The 19636-nt window shown below is 39.5% G+C and overlaps 1 protein-coding gene across 2 annotated transcripts in view; it reads right to left on the bottom strand.

The window, feature by feature from the left end:
* LOC128264029 (synaptosomal-associated protein 25) overlaps positions 1-19636 on the bottom strand; it is a 475697-nt gene that overhangs the window by 50335 nt on the left and 405726 nt on the right. For both annotated transcript variants that reach the window (XM_052999312.1, XM_052999313.1), the window contains exon 7: positions 18356-18500. In XM_052999312.1, coding sequence (XP_052855272.1) covers positions 18356-18500 — 145 coding nt within the window. The remainder of the gene's footprint in view (positions 1-18355; positions 18501-19636) is intronic.

Below are 19636 nucleotides of genomic sequence, written 5' to 3'. Positions count from 1 at the left end.
CTCTTTCGCTCCAACTCTCCTCTCCTACGTTTGAATCTGCTTGATCCTACTGATCCAGTCTAAAGAAGCAACCCTCACCTCAGCAGGTGCTCAAAAACCCTCCAACACTTATTCCAACTTGGTAAGGTTTTCAAATCCAGAGCCTCGTTCTACTTGGTTCGCGATTGATGGTTACATTTTCCGATGACAATGTATATCAGCATTGCTTGAGCCTATAAACAAAAACGATGCATATAAAGCTGGTCTGGGCCAGCAAACGGCGAAGTTGGTTTCCGTCTGGTTTTTCAATTGGGCTCAAATTAAACAACGACTTGATGGCATCTAGAAACGTGAGAGTCAGGTTGTTTTAGCGTTCACTTAGTCGAGCTCGTACGGCATCCAGAGCAGCCCCCTTTAGACAATTCCAAAGATGGTTGAACTTTTCAATGTTCGACAACGCTTACTCACGACCAACGTTTTGATTGAATGACGATATGAAGTTCTTAAAAACTGAACTTTTTCCATCACTCACTGGCAAGACCAACCATGGTAAACTCGAAGACGGTATGCGAAATTGTAGAGCTGGCGATATGAGAGTACTGTTTAACATATCACCGATTTGAGATTGAATGTTTAGTTTAATATTCACAAACGTATCCTCGAATCCGGCCCTCTCACAATCCTGAGTATCTTCGGCTTCGTCTTCTGTCTGCGCACTCAAAACTTCCTTGTAAAAACTTTCTAACATCTCCAATAGCACGATCAGTTCGGCGTTTCCCATCGGTATCCAGGTGTACCGAAATAATCTACTCGATACGTGCAAATGCATATTTTATATTATCACGCCTCCGTTTGTTTGCTGTAACAAGCAATTTGCACGAAACATCAAATTGCGTGTTTTTCACTGCCTCGCATGCAAGCTCAATTCATTGGGTGCCAAAATTTTAGATCAAAGGCCTTTCCTTCATTTAAGATTCTCTAGACTCGGGTGGGCGTATGTCGATTCTTGAAACATGCGAAAGCTAGCGCCGAAAAATGGGCGAAACGACTGGTATGCTAAATTCCACTGTTTATTTTTGATAGAAACATCAAAAGAGCAATGATATTAACAGAGCAAGGAAGTAATTACATTTTGGAATAACATGTTTATGATAGCTTAAATTCAAATAATAGCTGTTGACCGAACGGAAACCTCGTTAAATTCCTGAATCACCAAAGTCGAGACAGTGCTCAACTCTGAACAGTCCCAAATTTAATAAAATGCATGTATTATTGTCAAAAAAGAAAAGTGCCTTTACTATGGCCTATTGGACGGATAATAAAGATCTATCTAGGTCAAGAACTGCAACAGGAATATTTAAAAAACAGTTCGTAAGCTTGCTATGTTATTCCGCCAAGAAGATCCAGGAGAGAAACGCAAGGGGATAATTGAAAAGTTGATCAAAAACCAAAAAGGCAATAAATTGCAAATGAAAGTTAAAAGTAAAATTAAAATCAACGACTCACGCGATCCAGTGCAATAAGTGCAAGTGAACATATAATTACAAGTGCGGTCAAGAACTGGCACTAGAAAAATTCAAAAATCAAACCATAATATTTCCTAAAACGTTTAACAAAGTGAAGGAAAACTGAAAAAAAAATCCTCTTAACAAGTGGAAGAAACCCAAAGAAATCCAAAATCTGCAACCCAAAATCTAAGTGGAAGAAATTCTAAACAAGTGGAAGAAATCCAAAATCTGCAACCCAAAATCTAAAAACTCCTCTTAGCAAGTGGAAGAAACCCAAAAAAATTCCTCCCTTAGAAGACAGTAGCAGCGGCAGCGATAACGGCAGCAGCGGCGACAACAGCAGCGGCAGCCATAGCGAGGAAAAGATATTTAGGCCGAGCAATCAGCGACAAACAGGGTGGAAAAACTATGAACAGAACCAAAGCCAGGGGCGATAAAAAAGAACCCTCAGTTTGTCAGGACCCAAAAGGGATCAACTAATCAGGGCGGTTCTTTTAAACAAAGACCATATAATAGCGCAGGTCCAAACCAACCAGCGCCAGAACCAATGGAGGTCGACACCTCCTCCAAAGGGGGTCGACACGATCCCAACAAAAAATAAACTTCATGCCTGAAGAAAAAACCGACGATGAGGAATATGACTTCGTTGCGCAAGCAAGCACCACGGAGATGGAAGACGAGTTAGCTGTAGAAGACTCCTGCAATTTTTTAGAATAAAATCCCTGCTTCCTTATATTACACGTACGGTAGCAGGAAAAGAAATAAAACTATTAATCGACACAGGCACCTCTAAAAATTACATTACTCCACTGCCGGGGCTGAAAGGCATCGTGGCAGCGGATAAACCCTTCACAGTAAAGTCGATCCATGGCTTTACTAAAATAGATAAAAAATGTCTAGTTTCAGGGTTCAACGTAAAAACACCCTTTTTCATTCTTAACGACCTTAAAGATTTTAACGGCATTATCGGACTCGACATACTTAAACAAGTAAATGCGAAGCTCGATTTTACCAGAAATGTTCTACACATTAGCAAAGGAACTGAAAAGATCCAGTTTGCTAAAGCGGAAAACGTTAACTTCATAAAAATCGATGACGAGGACGTTCCTCTGGCAATTAAAGCCACCTTCGATAAAATGATTGTAAAAAATCATAAAGCTCTCGCTGATCCGGACGAAGCGCTACCTTTCAACATAAACACATTGGCAACGATTAAAGCGGATGGGGAACCGGTATACTCTAAGTCATACTCGCACCCCATGGGTGTAACCGAATTCGTCAATGCAGAGGTTAAACAACTTCTTGCGGACGGCGTAATAAGGCCATCCAAGTCCCCATATAATAACCCTACCTGGGTTGGGGATAAAAAAGGAACTGACCAAAACGGGGTTAAAAAGAGATTGGTTATCGACTTTAGGAAACTAAACCAAAAAAGCGTAGACGATAGATACCCTATCCCTACCATCTCGACAATACTGTCGAATATGGGCGAGTCGAAACTTTTTACGACACTCGACCTCATGTCAGGCTTTTATCAGATAGAGCTGGCAGAAAAGGACAGGGAAAAGACAGCCTTTTCAATAAACAACGGCAAATACGAATTCTGTAGACTGCCAATTGGACTTAAGAATACTTAAGAATGTCCTTCGGGAAGGAATTTCAAAGATATGCTATGTGTATGTCGATGACGTTATAATATTTTCCAAAACAAAAGAGGACCATGTTAGGTACGTGGATTGGGCCTTAACGAAACTCTTAGAGGCGGGCATGAGAGTGTCCCAAGAAAAGTCAAAGTTCTTTAAAAAAAGCGTCGAATACTTGGTATTCATAGTGCCTCAAACATGGCTACGAACTTCACCTGAGAAGATCAAAGCAATAAAACAATTCCCCCCGCCTAGAACGTTATACGAACTCAGATCTTTCCTGGGACTAGCAAGCTATTATAGGTGCTTCATAAAAAACTTCGCGACTATCGCAAGACCATTAACGAATATCCTAAAGGGAGAAAATGGTAAAACTAGCAAATATCAGTCGAGAAAAGTTGACAAAGATATGACCAAGGAACAGAGAGAAAAGTTTGACAGACTGAGAGAGATCTTGGCATCAGAAGACGTTCTGCTTTCCTACCCGGATTTCGAAAAGCCATTTGACTTGACGACTGATGCGTCAGGCTCTGGATTGGGAGCAGTACTAACGCAAGATGGCCGACCCTTCACTATGATATCACGTGCGCTGCGGGACAACGAAAAAAATTATGCAACCAACGAGCGAGAGCTCCTCGCTATAGTTTGGGCACTGAAAAACCTCCGGAATTACTTGTACGGAGTGAAAGGCTTGCAGATCTTTACCGACCACCAGCCACTTACCTTTGCCGTCTCGGACAAAAACCCTAACGCGAAACTAAAACGCTGAAAGGGGATTATCGACAATCACGGCGCAAAATTAGTTTATAAACCTGGCAAAGAAAACCTTGTGGCAGACGCGCTGTCTCGCCAGAACATAATCGTCTTAGAAGACGATATAGAATCAGATGTAGCAACTATACACAGCGAACAGTCAATGACATACACCATAGACACGACGGGCAACCCAGTAAACTGTTTCCGGAAGAAAACAGCTCCTCTGTTGACACATTCATCTTGTTTAAAAGCAAGGTGCGACACGTAATAAAAATTTCTAACCGAGAAAATCAGCTTAACACTTTACAAGATTTAGTTAATGCTGAGGTGGTAAACGCAATATATTGCTCCCTACCGATCTTGGCATTTCTTCAACTTCGACTAGTTGAATTGTTCCCCAGCACGTCATTCAAATATACGAAAAGCTTCGTGCAGGACATAACGGATACAACCGAGCAAAGAGAAATTGTTATAGCAGAACACAACAGGGGTCACCGAGCAGCACAAGAAAATGTAAAGCAAATCTTGAGGGACTATTTTTTCCCTAAAATGCTTCGGTTAGCAACAGAAACAACCTTGAATTGCAAGACCTGTTCAATGGCAAAATACAAACGCGTTCCATCTAAGCAAGTGGTAGCAGAAACACCGATACCTTCTTTTCTGGGAAAATTCTCCACGTCGACATTTTTTCAACAGATAGAACCCTTTTTCTAACTTGCATCGATAAATTTTCAAAATTCGCCACGGTGCAGGCTATCGCATCGAGGGCCATAGTGGACGTAAAATCCCCTATATTACACATAATAAATTTCTTCCCAAAAATCAAAACAATTTATTGTGATAACGAAAGATCGTTCAACTCCGAAAAAATTAAATCAATACTCATGAATCATTTCAATATCACTATTGCCAACGCCCCGCCTCTACATAGCACCTCAAACGATCAAGTAGAAAGGTTTCATAGCACCCTGGCTGAAATAGCCAGATGCTTGAAAATAGAGGGCAACTTAAGCGATACGACCGAACTAATTCTTTTGGCAACCAACAAATACAACAATTCTATCCACTCGGTAACCAACAAAAAACCCATAGAGATTGTTCTCTCAAAGCCCGCGGATTTTGAAAGCAGAATTAGTAAGGGCTCAAGAAAAATCCCTTGACCAGGTAAACAAAGATAGGACCCAAAAGAGCTATCAAGATGGTGAAATTTTTCTTAAAGGCAAACAAACGCACAGGAAACATGCTCGGAAAAAATCATTGGAGCAGACCTGGGGACCACGATCCAAATTGAGGGGAGGGTGGTCCACAAGGATAATCTACGCTAACCATCTTCGCGAGATTACTGAACTCCTTTTTCTATTATTTTTATATTTTTCTAGGTTAGGAAAATTCGTCTTAGTTTTTGTACTTACGACTGTCAAGACGGACGCGACAGTTAAACTTAATGTCTACACGAACGCAGACTACATCCCGATAGAAGACATCGAAATTGTCATCTGGGAGTCCTACGGATAGCTACAACACTCAACGAACGTGACGACTTATGAAGACTACGCCGACCAGACGGAAACAATGACGAAGACGTTTACAGACGATTACAGGACACCTGTCATAATGACGGATCTTACAAATATTCGCGAGTTGGTGACTACCTTAAACATCCACCATAGAGCCGCTAGGACTATTAACTTAATCGGGATAACACTAAAAGTTATTGCCGGCACACCCGACTTTAACGATTGGGAGCAAATAAAATTTAATCAAGAACAATTAATGAGAACAGAAGAAGGACAAACAGAATTAAATATCAAATTTCAGAAACGTCTAAATGAACTCACAAACTCAATGAATCAAATCCATTATTTCGAAACAGATAAAGAAACCCACCTTTTGGAAATTATTCTAGCAAAAAATAGAATTGTAATCACGGATCTAGAAAACATTTTAATGGGCTTAACCCTAGCAAAATTAAACATCGTAAGTCCAGCAATTTTGGATAGTTCCGATATTGGCGAATTCGAGGACAGGCAGCTTATTGACGTTAGTTTGATAGAATTATTAGAGGTATCTAGTATTAGCGTTTTTCAATATTCTGAAATTCTACATTTTCTCATTAAACTCCCTAGCCCTAAATTTATATGTAAGAATATAAAAGTCTATCCAGTTCAGCACCAGAAAAAAATCCTGGACTTTGAAGATGGGAACCTTGTCGCCGAATGCCCAGCGCGAAACCTTAACATCGGTTATTGCAAAACGACTGTCGGCGCCACCTTCTGCAGGGAGCTACAAAATTGCGCACTGCTCCACGCTCCCAGGTCACCTGGATCCAGTTACCATTGTGGATCATGGCACCCTCATCGTGAACAATGCCAACGTGACCATAACCGACAACCAAGGGCGAGAGCAAAAAATATCTAAAAACCTACCTGGTAACCTATTCTGACAAGGTAGCCCTCAACGGAACTTGGTTCGTAAATCAATTGGGAAGTTCAATGAGAAAACCTGCTGTGTCGGCCATGGCCATAGGCCATCTCGGCCCACCAGAACCGGCTGAGTCTCCCATTTCTTCACGAGCTGAGTCTGAGCAATCTCCACCACATCGGGACCCTCAGAGAAGAACATACACTGGGGTCCTTCCTCAGCAACTCCTTTTCCCTACTTGCTACATTCTTTCTGTAATCCACCATTTGGCTCGGCTATCGCTATCTAAGGGCCAGAAGTCACACCAAACCAAGAACTGACAACGATGTGGAACGAGCGGGTCCCCGGGACGTCGACCACTTGAAGGGGGGAGAAGTTAACACAGGCAGTTTCCAAGAGAAGAAATTGCCGAGTTGCAGACCATATCCGTTGGCCTGCACGCGCAGCAAAGAAACCGCTGACCGCGCGTTCCGGGTGCAAATACCCGGAGTCAGACCAGAGCACTCGCGGACCGAGTGATTGCCACGGGCAGGGACAAAACGCTGACCCGGCACCTTGGCGACAGCGATGCAGCCAGGCAAAGGCCTCAAGCTGCAGTTGGATAGGTTCTTTAGTTTAGTCAAAAATTGTACTCCAGAGAATTAACTCTGCATAAAAATACCTATGCCCTTACGGGCTGGGAAATAAATAAAAATATAAAATAAATACTTAACGGTTTTATAATTTATATAAACAGCGTAAAAAGAAATGAGGGATCTATCGACAAATGGATCAAAATAATGACTCAGCAATCTGGTCTTTCTCAAACCTTTTCAATGGAATATCAAATTGACAAATCAATTGTCCATATTGGCGACAAATCTTCAAAGAGCTCAGACAGAGATTTCACACGATCGGTAAAAATTTTCATAATCGGTTTAAGTCCATGGGACACCACGTATTTCGAAAAATTAGATGTCTTTAACGTCCTTTTGAACTTTTTTTAATTGTTTGTTTTAAATTTTTAAGTCTTTGAAGCTCTTGTGTTTTTGAGAAAGACTGTCAGGAACATACTCATTGAAAGACGTGATTTTACGCTATACAAAGTTTCAGTGGCACTTTCCATTTCTATGCAATTGTATACCTTTTTCCAATTGTATTCGGAAATCAAGTAGCTTAGCAAGTCACATGTACGGAAGCATCTCGTTTTAGTTTGAGAAACTTAATGGAAATAGGTATCAGGGCGGCGCATACAATTTATCAACTCCATTGTGGGATGATGTTAGTTGGCGATTATAAACGTTGAAAACAAAGGATCGATCTTCCTGGAAGATTACTGTGGAAGACGAAAATGTCTACCGTGTCGTCCAGAAGCAGTTTAAGAATAATTAAATCCCTGTAGCACCTTTCAATTTAAAAAGGGACTTCATGAGTATACCTAGACTGCCGAAATTACTGCTAGACTTTAAGCCTTGGGGCACAATGCTCGGAATGTATAAAACCCCCCTGGTGTGAATGGCAAGGCGAGCCTAAGTTTATTCTTTGTTGTATCAGAACCATCTGTAAACAGCAAAGACGTTTATGTTATTCGCACAGTTGTTTATCAGGTGGTGACAGTGGAATCACAGCTTCAGAGATAGGGTCCTTTAAGGTGTTTTCAATGTCGAGAATTTGGGCATTCTAAAAATGTTTGCCGACTTTTGCCAAAGGTAGCCAGATGTGCTGGTGGCCATGAAACATTGGACAAGAAGAAGTGCCTGGTCACGAAAGAAGAGAAAATGCGTTTATTGTGGTTCTAACCATAGTGCTTTCTCACGCTGATGTCCTGCCTATTTAGAGACGATTGAGAGAGGGTTCATAACGCTTTGCTTACCTCGTGGCTTCATCTATCCTCAAGACAGCTCTTACCATCGAGTGATTCACCTCTAAATGAATTGTACTTACTAGGCCAGCTGGAACTAGTAACAAGACCTTATTGATTGAGCAGGGCAGGCTGAATATTCAATTGACGAACTGTTGGTATGCCTTGATCAAGTTATGAAGTCGGTGATTGAAAACATTGACATGCTACTTATCTGAGATACACATTTTACCAGCCGTTCTCTTTTTAGCATTTATGGTTATGCTGTGCACTCTGCCAACATTCCTGAAGACCAGCGGATGGTGGTGCTACTGTTATCGCTAAGTCCTGTCTGAGCCCCACAATATCGGAGCCTCCCCTGCTAGCAGTTTCCATTAATTTTGTCATTGGGTTTGGCAGAATTTTTTTGGTGTTGTCTACTAGAGCCTTGCAATAGTGGAATCATAGGGTCCTTTGACTCACATTTAAATAAAAGTTCGAGCTAATCTAGTCAATAATATATAAGGATCGGATGGCATTCGAACCTTATGGTCATGCTGTGCATTCTGCCAACATTCCTGAAGACCAGCGGATGGTGTTGCTGCTGTTATCGCTAAGTCCTGCCTGAGCGCCACAATATCGGAGCCTCGAGTTAATCAAGTCAAAATATTTAAGGTTCGAATAGCTCAGCTCATGTTAAGTTAACATGATCCACTTAATCTGATCTAAAACGAAAAAGCTCATGGGGCTCATGACTCCTATGACTTATGACTCCTGTGGCTCATGACTCCTTTGAGTCCTATGGCTCATGACTTCATTGACTCACAGAACAGATCAGCATTACAGAAGCACATTGAACACGGTTCTCAAAAAAGAAGTGCCCAAAATGTCCGGTTGTGATTAATGACTTCTCCGAAGCACAAACCGCGAATTTTTGGAGCAGGAGGATAATTTTATTTCGCTCCTATAGCAGAAATATTAGTATTTTCTCTTAAGTCGTACCAAAAATCGCGAATTCTTAAGAACAAGAGGATTACTTTGTTTTTTTTTTTTTGCGATGTCCAGCAACGTTGCCATAACAATTATGGGATCGTCTTCGTCCAGAAGAGCTAGAATTCAACACAGCTTTTAGGTTTGCATCTTTAAGTAGTGGTTTTTAAAATAAATACTATACAAAACGTTTAGCAAATTGATTTTTAACTGTCGAAGATAATCCTTTCATTGATTCTATTTACAAAAGCCTGTTAACAGGCTTTCCCTTTAAAGCATAGTGAATGGTCACGGAAACATATCCACCATGTACTACACGTCATGATTATAGCAAGCTCATTTTTGACCTTTGTAAACACTTCTGCATACCCCTGACTTACATTCCTGGATACCGTAGTATGATGTGGAATGGTAGACCTTTCCCTAAGATTAGGTCCGAAACTGGCTCCTAGTTGTATCATGGTATCTGCAAATTTTTCCAGTTCAGTATTTTCAACCACTTCAAAAGGACGACAATTTTCAACTGTCTATTGCGTCACAACTTTAACTAAAAACTCTTTAGTTTCTGACTCAATTTGTACGATATCATTTCTCTTTGAAATGTTTTTACAATTTTGAAAGCTCTTGTGGCGAGTCAAATTAGAAGTGCTTTTGTGAAATTTGAAGCATTCCCCGCAGCTCACAATGTTATCCATGTCATTCCCTTGACTATCCTTTATTATAGCAAAAATTTCCCAATCTTTACTACTTCCGCGATTGTTGGAAAATTCATATTCTCCAGACTGAAGCTTTAACTTGATTGCCTCTTAAACTGCGTCCATGTCGAAAAATTTAAAAAACAAAGGTTTTTCTTAAATAAAATATATATTTTAATCATGCAGGGCTCTACTGTCTACTGTCCTTCTAGGCACCTTCATTCTTGATCAGCTCATGAATATCTGCGCCTGTTTGGCTCTGTAGGTAGTCGCTTAATTATTGGAGGGGATAGCCACCATTGTTTCTTAAGAAGCAGGCGTTCGAGCCCACGGGGAAACAGTCCGATAACAGTTGTTTTCAATTCAAATATGCGTTTAACTTAACCTTTTTTCAAATTTAAGTAAAAACTCCGTTTTTTGATCTGTAAAGGATTAAACCAGTCTACTCACCGGGTATTGATGGTGTTTCAGGCTGTGTGCTTAGATACTGCGCTGAGACACTGTGCAGACCACTAAATAACTCTATTCCTAAAAACTTTTGACTTCCCACCTTCTTGGAAGGAGTCATTTGTTATTTCCCTTTATCAAAAGGGAAATAAATCAAATAAAAGCAATAACAGAGGTTACTCTAAGTTATCCGCTATCTCCACGCTTTTTGTAAACGTTGTTACCCCCCACAGGCAACACAAGTCGATTATGTCCCCAACACGGATTTATAAGTCGCAGGTCTACGGCGACAAAGCTCTTGGAACTTACGTCTTTCGTTATAAATTCAGACTGACGTTGTTTACTCTGATTTTAGTAAAGGGTTTGGTTCCGAAAATCTCTCTCTTCTTGTACGGAATTTAGCTGTTTTAGAGTTTTTAAACGATCGTCTAACATGGATTTTGAGTTATCTGAGTGGTAGGACTCAAGGGGTACTCTTTAAAAGCTCTGGGTATAAAGTATAGTGTTCTTTGTTTTGATTTAATTTAATTATCTTTTATTCAGCTTTTCTTTCGATCGCACCGGCCTTGCTTTTTCTTCGTTCGTGCGTTTTTTTAGAGATGCAAAACACATCGATACTTTTAAAAACCAGAAATAGCACACACAAAATATATATCCAGGGTAACACACACATTAAAATATAACTTAACTATATAGCTTAAAGCTACTTTTCCATGTTAATATTAAGAGTAATTGCTTACTTAGTTTTTATTACTACAATTCGGCCGTCCTGACTATGAGGAACTCCCGAAACTCGTTGACTTATTTCTAGTAACAATGCTACTTTGGCCATATTTATTTATTTTATTAATTTCTTTTTTTTTCTGGCATATATCAGCTTGTACTTTGTCTAAAACTTTGTTTTCATTGGACCTGAATCTCTATTGACTCTTTCTACTTGCCCGTTAGCTTGTGGCGAAGCTGTTGCTATTTTAACATGACTTACATTGTTTTGTTCAACAAACTCCTCAAATTCCTTTGACGTAAAACAGCTGCCTCGATCCGATATTATGTTTTTAGGTCTACTGTACGATCTGAAATAGTTTTGTAACGCTTCTATTGCTTCCTTGGTGTTGTTGGTTGGATATAATCTGGTGAATTTTGTACATGCGTCAATTATTACTAGTATGTGCTTTTTATTCGTTTCCTTGCTATTTATCGGACCATAGTGATCAATATGAATGACTTCAAACGGACTTGTACTTTTCGGAATAGGATGTAAAAAACCCTCAGTTTTACCTGTTTTATTAGAAAATGCTATACACTTTAGGCAGTTCTTTATGTGAATCTCAACTTTCTTTCTTATACCTGGAAACCAATAACTTTTACTAATGAGGTCCGTTACTTTGTCAATTCCTACATGCCCCATTTCGTTATGGTATTTTTACAGAACATTTTATTCCATTGACTGTGGAACACAAAACAGAAGCCTATAGTTACTTTTCTTATACACATACACGACACTATTTCGTAGTTCATAGTGCCCATCGTCTTGATTTAATAAAATTTCTTTAACTCAATTTATATTTTCATCTTTTCCTTGACATATAATTAGATTTTCTTCGAAAGTATTTGTTTCAATTACAAGAAAACTATTACTTCTCTGGCTTAGCAATAATAGAAAAATCTTTAATAAATCTTCTGAAATAAGAGCGTAATCCAATAAAGTTTGAGACCTCGCTGACTTTTGAGGGCACTGGAAAAGACCTAATTGCTTCTAAACCCGTTTCGTTCGCTTTTATCCCATCTCCATTGACTGTATATCCCAAGTAATCAATGGATGATTGCAAGAATTCACATTTATCAAGTCTAAGTTTTAATTTGTTTTCAACTATACGTTTCAGAACATCTTTTAAAATTTCGAAATGCTCATACAAACTCTTCGTCGCTATCATAATGTCATCAAGATAGATCACAACTTTTCCCGGTCGTACCATATCGGCAAATATCTTGTTAATTAATCTTTGGAATGTTGGTGGTGCATTCGTCAAGCCAAACGGCATTCTTAGAAATTCCATGAACACATGATGAAATCCGTTTTTCAAATCAAGTTTCGAAAAGAATTTTTTATTCGCTAACCTTTCCAACAAGTCATCAATTAACGGAATCGGGTAATTATCTTTAAGAGTGACCTTATTAAGGTGACGGTAATCGACTCACATTCTAAGTTCTCCTTTCTTTTTCTTTACAAGAACAATTGACGACACATATTCAGATTCACTGGCTAAATTCTCGTCTAATATTTTTTGAACTTCGGACTTTTCTGCGTAAGACAATCTTCGAGGGGGACACCGAAATGGTTTATCACTTCCAATTGTGATCTTCATAATACACTATATTTAAGGTTCAATCGGGCGATCAGCGTCTTCATAAAAAGTTTTAAACAAACATTTAAACTTATTTCTACTTTCTTGACTCACCTCCTTTCCTATCGTGTAAGTCGCTTTGCCATCGCAAATAACATTTATATTAAGCATGTCTCTATCGAATGAATCCACATTGTCTGGTGTCAGCTTTGTCATCTATATCGGCCTCAACATTAATATTCGTTATAATTTCTAAACATTTCGCTACCTCGGGCTTGTTCGATTTCTCTACTCTTTTCTCTATATCTACCTGTTTCTCTACATTGAAATCTACTTTGTAATTGTTTCTAAGATTGCTCTTTACTTTAGTCTCTACATCTACCTTTGTTTGATAAATCACTTTCGCACTTTTTCACTAAATGTATACCGATTGGATTAAAAGATAATTGGTTAGCATCGTTAACTATTTGTACGAGCTTAAAATTACTTAGATTTAAAAAATCGCGTCCTACTACCATTGAGTACCTTACAGATTCATCAGTTACAACCAGTAGTTCAATCAATACGTTTTTATTTGAACTTTTAATTAGACAAACTGTTTTTCCAATTACATTTAGTTTACTTTCGTTTATTCCGAAGAAGTTATTATTCATCTTGTTCTTATTAATGATTACGTTACTGGAATTTACTGACTTCTTTAGAAATGAGCCGGGGCTTCCCGAATCTATGAGGCACTCTATGGAATAAAATTTATTAGAATTATGTATCGTATTTTTAAAATGAACTCTAAAATGTCTTGCATATTCGTTGCCAGTTTCTTTCTTCTTATACAATAAACACTCTCTAGCCAAGTGTCCAACTTCTCCACAGGCATAGCAAGCTCCATAAGCCCGTACTGGCTTGCGGCATTCCTTAGCAAGATGGCCAAGACTATGGCAGTTAAAGCATTTGATGACCCTCTGTTCCGGGGTCGCAGCGTTTGATGAAGACTTTCCTTGCATCCTATTTTGATGTAGCGGAGCTCTGGGTTTCTCTACATCTTGAAAGGCTTCCAATACATCAGCAGGCACTGCAAAACGTAGTAGTTTCGCTTGGTTTTTAAGTTGTACATTTTGTATGCCATTTATCAAGTACTGCACTAGTTCGTGAACGCTCATAGCGATGTCTTGTGCCAGAGTAAGTTCGTCAAAGTAGTAGATGGCAAACTTCTCACCGAATTGCCACTGGCGGTTTTCAAACTTGCGTCGCATTTCCAGGACGTTATCCTTGGTTCCAAAAATAATTTTTAGTTGTGCCAGAATCAAGTCGATACTCCCAGACAACAGTGAGGTAACAGCCAAAAATTAGCCTTGCCCTTTAAGCGTGTGCATATTAATGGACGCATAACGTCATCACTGACTTTGAACACATCACGAACATTTTTTACCACCAGCAACCATTCGTTTATGTTGCCATCGCCGTTGAATTCTAAGAGTAGCTCTTTCACGGTGTTCAAGTTCATTTCTGGCTTGGAAAGACGGTCCACATTTTCGAAACGTACATTTTGCATCGCCTGTTCCATTCCCGCAGCGTTTCCACCTAATTCGGATAGTATGTTGCTAGCTGGTCTACGTTGAACGCCAAAGGTTAAAGTACTCGATTGAACGCCGACGGTTGAAGCACTTGGTTGAACGCCGAAGGTTGAAGCACTTGGTTGAACGCCGACGGTTGAAGTACTTGGTTGAACGCCGAAGGTTGAAGTACTTGATTGAACGCCGACGGTTGAAGCACTTGGCTGAACGCCGAAGGTTGAAGTACTCGGTTGAACGCCGGTTCCTGGAAGTTGAACGCCGTTTCCTGAACGTTGAACGCCACCACGATTAACTGTCTCGACAAGATCGTTGACGAAAACGTCTTCAACTTCTTCTTCGCTTTGTTCTTCGTTGTTGTTGTTGGCTGCAATAGCGAAAGTCATCTCGCCGTCTTGTTCTTCGTTGTTGTTGTTGGCTGCATTGGCGACATCCATCTCAACACCAATTTCGCCTCCACCTATCGTAGACTCCACCCTTTCGTAGTACAACTCCGGAGCAATTTCAGACGGTAGTACAGCACTTAACTTCGTAATTAGTGCGGCTTTGTTTCCCTTTGTGGACAAGCCAAGTTTTTCACAGAAACTTTTGATTTCCATTAATTTTAGTTCGCCGAGATTAATGCGTGAAGCCATGTTAACAGATATTTTCCTATTCCAATATAACTTGGTTAGGTTCAGTTACCACTTCTGAATTATAGTGTTCTTTGTTCTGCTTTAATTTAATTATCTTTTATTCAGCTTTTCTTTCGATCGCACCGGGCACGCTTTTTCGAATGCCTCGATCTTCTTCGTTCGTGCGTTTTTTAGGGATGCAAAACACATCGATACTTTTACAAACCAGGGATAGCACATACAAAATATATCCAGGGTTACACACACATTAAAATATAACTTAACTATATAACTTAAAACTACCTTTGCCATGTTTATATTAAGAGTAATTGCTTACTTAGTTCCTATTACTACAAAAGTGACCTAAGTTACATAATGAAAAGTATGCTATGCTTGCAACGAAGCGAAATTTCCCTCTGTTTAGAATTACAAACGGATCTTATTGCACGCTGCACCTCCTGCTAGAAGTATTCCTATTCCACCACCAGTACACCAAGACTTCGAAACCAGAAATGACTGCCTTTGCCAGGAAGGGTCATGCACTCCCCTGCGTCTGGAAGAGAGCGAGGCTTACCATTGACATTACAAGATTGAAGGTTGCTGTGTCAGAGCTAAGAAAAGTCCTTAGTCCAGCCAAGTCTGAATTCTTTATGCACAAACTCAGAGCCATTGATCCTATTCAGAATCACGAATTTGCGCTGTGGAAACACACCCGCAAACTAAAAGGTTTTCCCTTAAACGTAAGGATGGCCCAAAGAAATTCCGAGATTGCTAAAGTATTTGGAGATGATCTGGAGAACCGCTTTTCTCCATAGCAACAAGCCAAGAAGTCAAAGCAACGATTTCTAGATAAGGAGTTGGCCGACCTAATGCTGTGCGTGCAAATACTAGACGTCTAGTAAAGCTACCATGGACGCAATTGAGGGCAAGGTAGCAAAGGCTCTGCCAAACTCAGTCATTACGCAGATCTGTCATCTATTTAATGCCTCCTTAAACCTTGGTCTTTTCGTCTGTACCCGATGTGTCCATTCTTCTTTTAAATGAATTTGATTGTTGGGTTTTTCGGTGGAAGATTGCACTGAACATCGACCAAACGCAGCATGCCACACAAGCTCTCCGCAAATGATGGGGCGGACAAGCATTAAGAGACAAGTTAACCTATCTTGTTGTTAACCTAGACCGTCGCCCTTGTTGGAAGGGACAAATTGAACTAAGAACCGTCTGGCTAGACGTCTTGCAACACCATTGAATGACGGAGTCTCCGCAGATGGCACCCGGCGAACCTGTTGATTTTTGGCCGTGATACACTCAGGTGACTTCTATAAAACCAACTGGTGATTGACAAAATATAAAAAAACTATGAACTGCACCAGAAACAGAGTACCTTCTACCCGAATTCTTGGGATCTCTGGCTCACCCGTTCATAACAAACATGAAATCAAGGACCATCCTTGTGAGGCGTGTTTAATATATATGTGCCTTCTGGGCTTATTATAAAAATAAACTCTGTGCATGGTTAGCATAGCACTTGTCCTTTTGGCTGGTTATTCGATTTTCGAACGTACCGCCCAGAAGTTAGACTCAAACGTAACCTGTGTGACACGAAGTGCCCTCCTGCTAGAAAATATTTATTCAATGTAGTCATGTTCCATTCGCGGAAAGGAAAGTGCGCCAACCATTGACGGTTACGGCGGCATATTTTTCGGGCCAATAACCACATACCGCATCAAACAGCCACTCGTTGTGAATGCATTGGCTTCCCCAAAACCACTTGTGTGTTTTCGGAGGCCCAAGTGCGGCAAGTGCTTATTGACGTAACCACCGAGGTGAAAATGAGCTTCATCTAACAACATCTTTTTTTCATAAAAATTCTGATCATTCTCCAAACGATCTTCGGCACATTTCTTTAAACCGCAAACCTTTAATAAATATTTGCCATATTGGCAATGCTGTCAAAGTCGAAACGAATGGGCAACCCTGTAGGTGTACGTAACATGTGTAGGAGGTGGTAGAAGTAGTATGATTCTTTATTTATACAAAACATTGAGGAAGTTTCATTACAAATGTAGAATTAAAATATTTTAAATATATATTTATAGACATTGGAATTAGGATATTAAAAAGGTCTCATCAAAATGTTGTTTTGGTACTCGAGTGCCTGGCTGATGTGGTTGTAGAGTTTCGACTAACATTGCCCGTCTAGCGCGTTGCATACTTCCTGCGCTTTTAACTGAGCCTTTCCAAAATGCAGCATAAGGATCACTCGTATGAAGATTAAAAATTTTCCTGCTTCCTCAAATTGTAATCGGTCACACAGTGTTGCTGGCTGACACATTTGCCATGAAGCTGAGTGGAAGGATATTTCCTCCGGCCATGAAAATGGTGCGGATTTTCTCCTCACTGAAAACGTCGCTGAAGTAATTACTAGCGCCTAGGTCATATTCAAGGTCCGTTTAAGTCAACCGAGTCGCGTTTTTCCTTGATTCCGTTTTGAACTGACTCCTATAGATTTCGTCCATCTTTAAGAGGATAGTTGTCATCTATTGAGGCCATTGTGATCGGTCGCCTAATTGTAATCTTTCTCTATAGGTCTGCGCAAGCGTGTCCGATTTTACGACCCGTTGCTCTCGTTCGTCATGGCATGGAACATGACAGCCTTTGCTCGGTTATGCTAAAAACTTTTTGAATATAACTGTAGTGTAATTCAGCTGTAAGGTATCGCATTCAAGGTATAACATTCTATTCGGGGTAAATCTGGATAGACGATGCCCCAGACCTTTCCGCTGTAGCAAAACATAGACCGCTTTGATGCTCTAAGGAACTTGTACTTGCTATTCGTTGGAACCTCATTTTTAATCAACAGCAATTTCCATGAGCAATTTATAGCCAGTTTTGCGTCTCTTAGTTCTTCCTATAAATAGTGATTGAATCGAGACTCCCAGATATTTATAGGACCTGGCAATTTCTAGCTCACTCGTTTTCTGATAGCCCCAACCAGTGCTTTTTGAAAATCAGAACTTGCTGTCCCTACAACAGTCAGTATTTGTGCAGAGCGCTAATCGTTGTTTCCAGTTCGGGGGGTGAATCCGCTAGTATCACAATATCATCTGCGTGTAACAGCGCCTTAATCGCGAACCCGCCTTTTTGAATGCCGCAAGGAAAAGATTAGAGGGGTAGGTAGACATTCTTGTTTAAAACTAGATTCAGTGGTAGTCCAATAACTGATTCTCGGCCGAATTCACTAGTAGATTTTTGCTCCAAGTTCTGAAAGTTGTGTAGGCCAGATCAACATCTGATCTTGCTCCCGATTGAAACTTTTACATAAAAAAAATGGTTTTCCTGTTTAAGTTGTATTTTTAACTGACTGTTATGTGAGCAGAATAATCCGTCGGTAGAGAAAAAGAGCGTTGCACTAAAACTGAACTTACGACTCCCAGCTGTGTGGGAAAGGTTTAGATAAATCTACATTACAATGCGAAAAAACCAAAACTCCTAGAACTATCAGCAAGCCTTTTTAATATTAATAAGGTATAAATCTCTTTACATTTTTGTTATTAGTTGTTAGCTTACCTTTCGATTAATTCTGTCAATTTGACGGTTTTGGTTTTCCAATTCAGAGCCCATATCCAATGCCATGTTACGGAGATTGCCAATCATTGTGTTTACTTGACCCATATTTTCCTCCATTTCATCCTCTCTAGCATCATTTGTTATTCTAAAAAGATAAATATTTGATAATTAATAATAAATGTTTATATACACCTTTGATTGCATTAATTACAAAAGCGTACTAAAATTGCATGAAACTGTTATCTTTGGGCCGCACAGGCAGTAAGACATTTTCAGTGTTTATATTTAGTTAGGCTCAAGTGAATGCAAATCCGCTACAAGTGCTAAAACTGGTTCCTTGTAGGGTTTTGATTTACATGAAAATGGTGCGGATCTTCTCCTCACTGAAAACTTCGCTGAAGTAATTACTAACGCCTAAGTCATATTCAAGGTCCGTATAAGTCAACCGAGTCGCGTTTTTCCTTAATTCTGTTTTGAACTGACTCCTATAGATTTCGTCCATCTTTAAGAGGACACTTGTCGTCTATTGAGGCCTTTGTGATCGGTCGCCTAACTGTAATCTTTATCTATAGATGTGTAAAGATGTGTTTTAATTACATTATTGATTTCATTTATTTCAAAATTATTGCAATACAAAATTAGTGGGTTCTATTCGGGCAATATATGTATTGTATTTGAAGATTAAAAAATTTAAATCTTAAATTTATTTTTTTTTTATTGAAACATTTTTATTATAAATATGAATTATATTTATATATTTTTTAATTGTTGAGCAACCCGTTAGTCATGGCTATGGCTGATAATTGCCTTCGTATGCATAATTAATGTCTTATTCCTTTAATTCTAACTTGTGGATTTTTAAATATCTAATATATTTTGATAATCGATTTCATGCATATGGCTAAATAATGTCGAGTCGATTTGGTTGCAAACAATCTTTGGGATTTCGTTAACTTCTCCAATGAATGACAAAGCTTCACCGAACTTCTAGCTAAATACTGCTGTAATTCTGGCGTTGCTATGTGTATAAAACCGCATCGATCTGACCAAATTTATATCCTTAGATCCGATGCGTCCCTGTCCGGAATATTAAGTTTTATTTCCTGTTTGTTTTTTTATAGCAATTACATTAAATTTAATTACCTCAATAATACATACGCTTCGTCTCTTTCTACGCTTTTTCTTGAATGTCCGAAAGTAGGCATCGATTACATTCAGTGTGACCGTACGATTTGCAAAATACTAAATACTATTTAAATCGAAAACTATCGACTACTTAAA

This window comes from Drosophila gunungcola, unplaced genomic scaffold (genome assembly GCF_025200985.1).
Source record: "Drosophila gunungcola strain Sukarami unplaced genomic scaffold, Dgunungcola_SK_2 000051F, whole genome shotgun sequence".
Taxonomy (NCBI): Eukaryota; Metazoa; Arthropoda; class Insecta; order Diptera; family Drosophilidae; genus Drosophila; species Drosophila gunungcola.
This window is presented reverse-complemented; position numbering and strand designations above follow the sequence as displayed.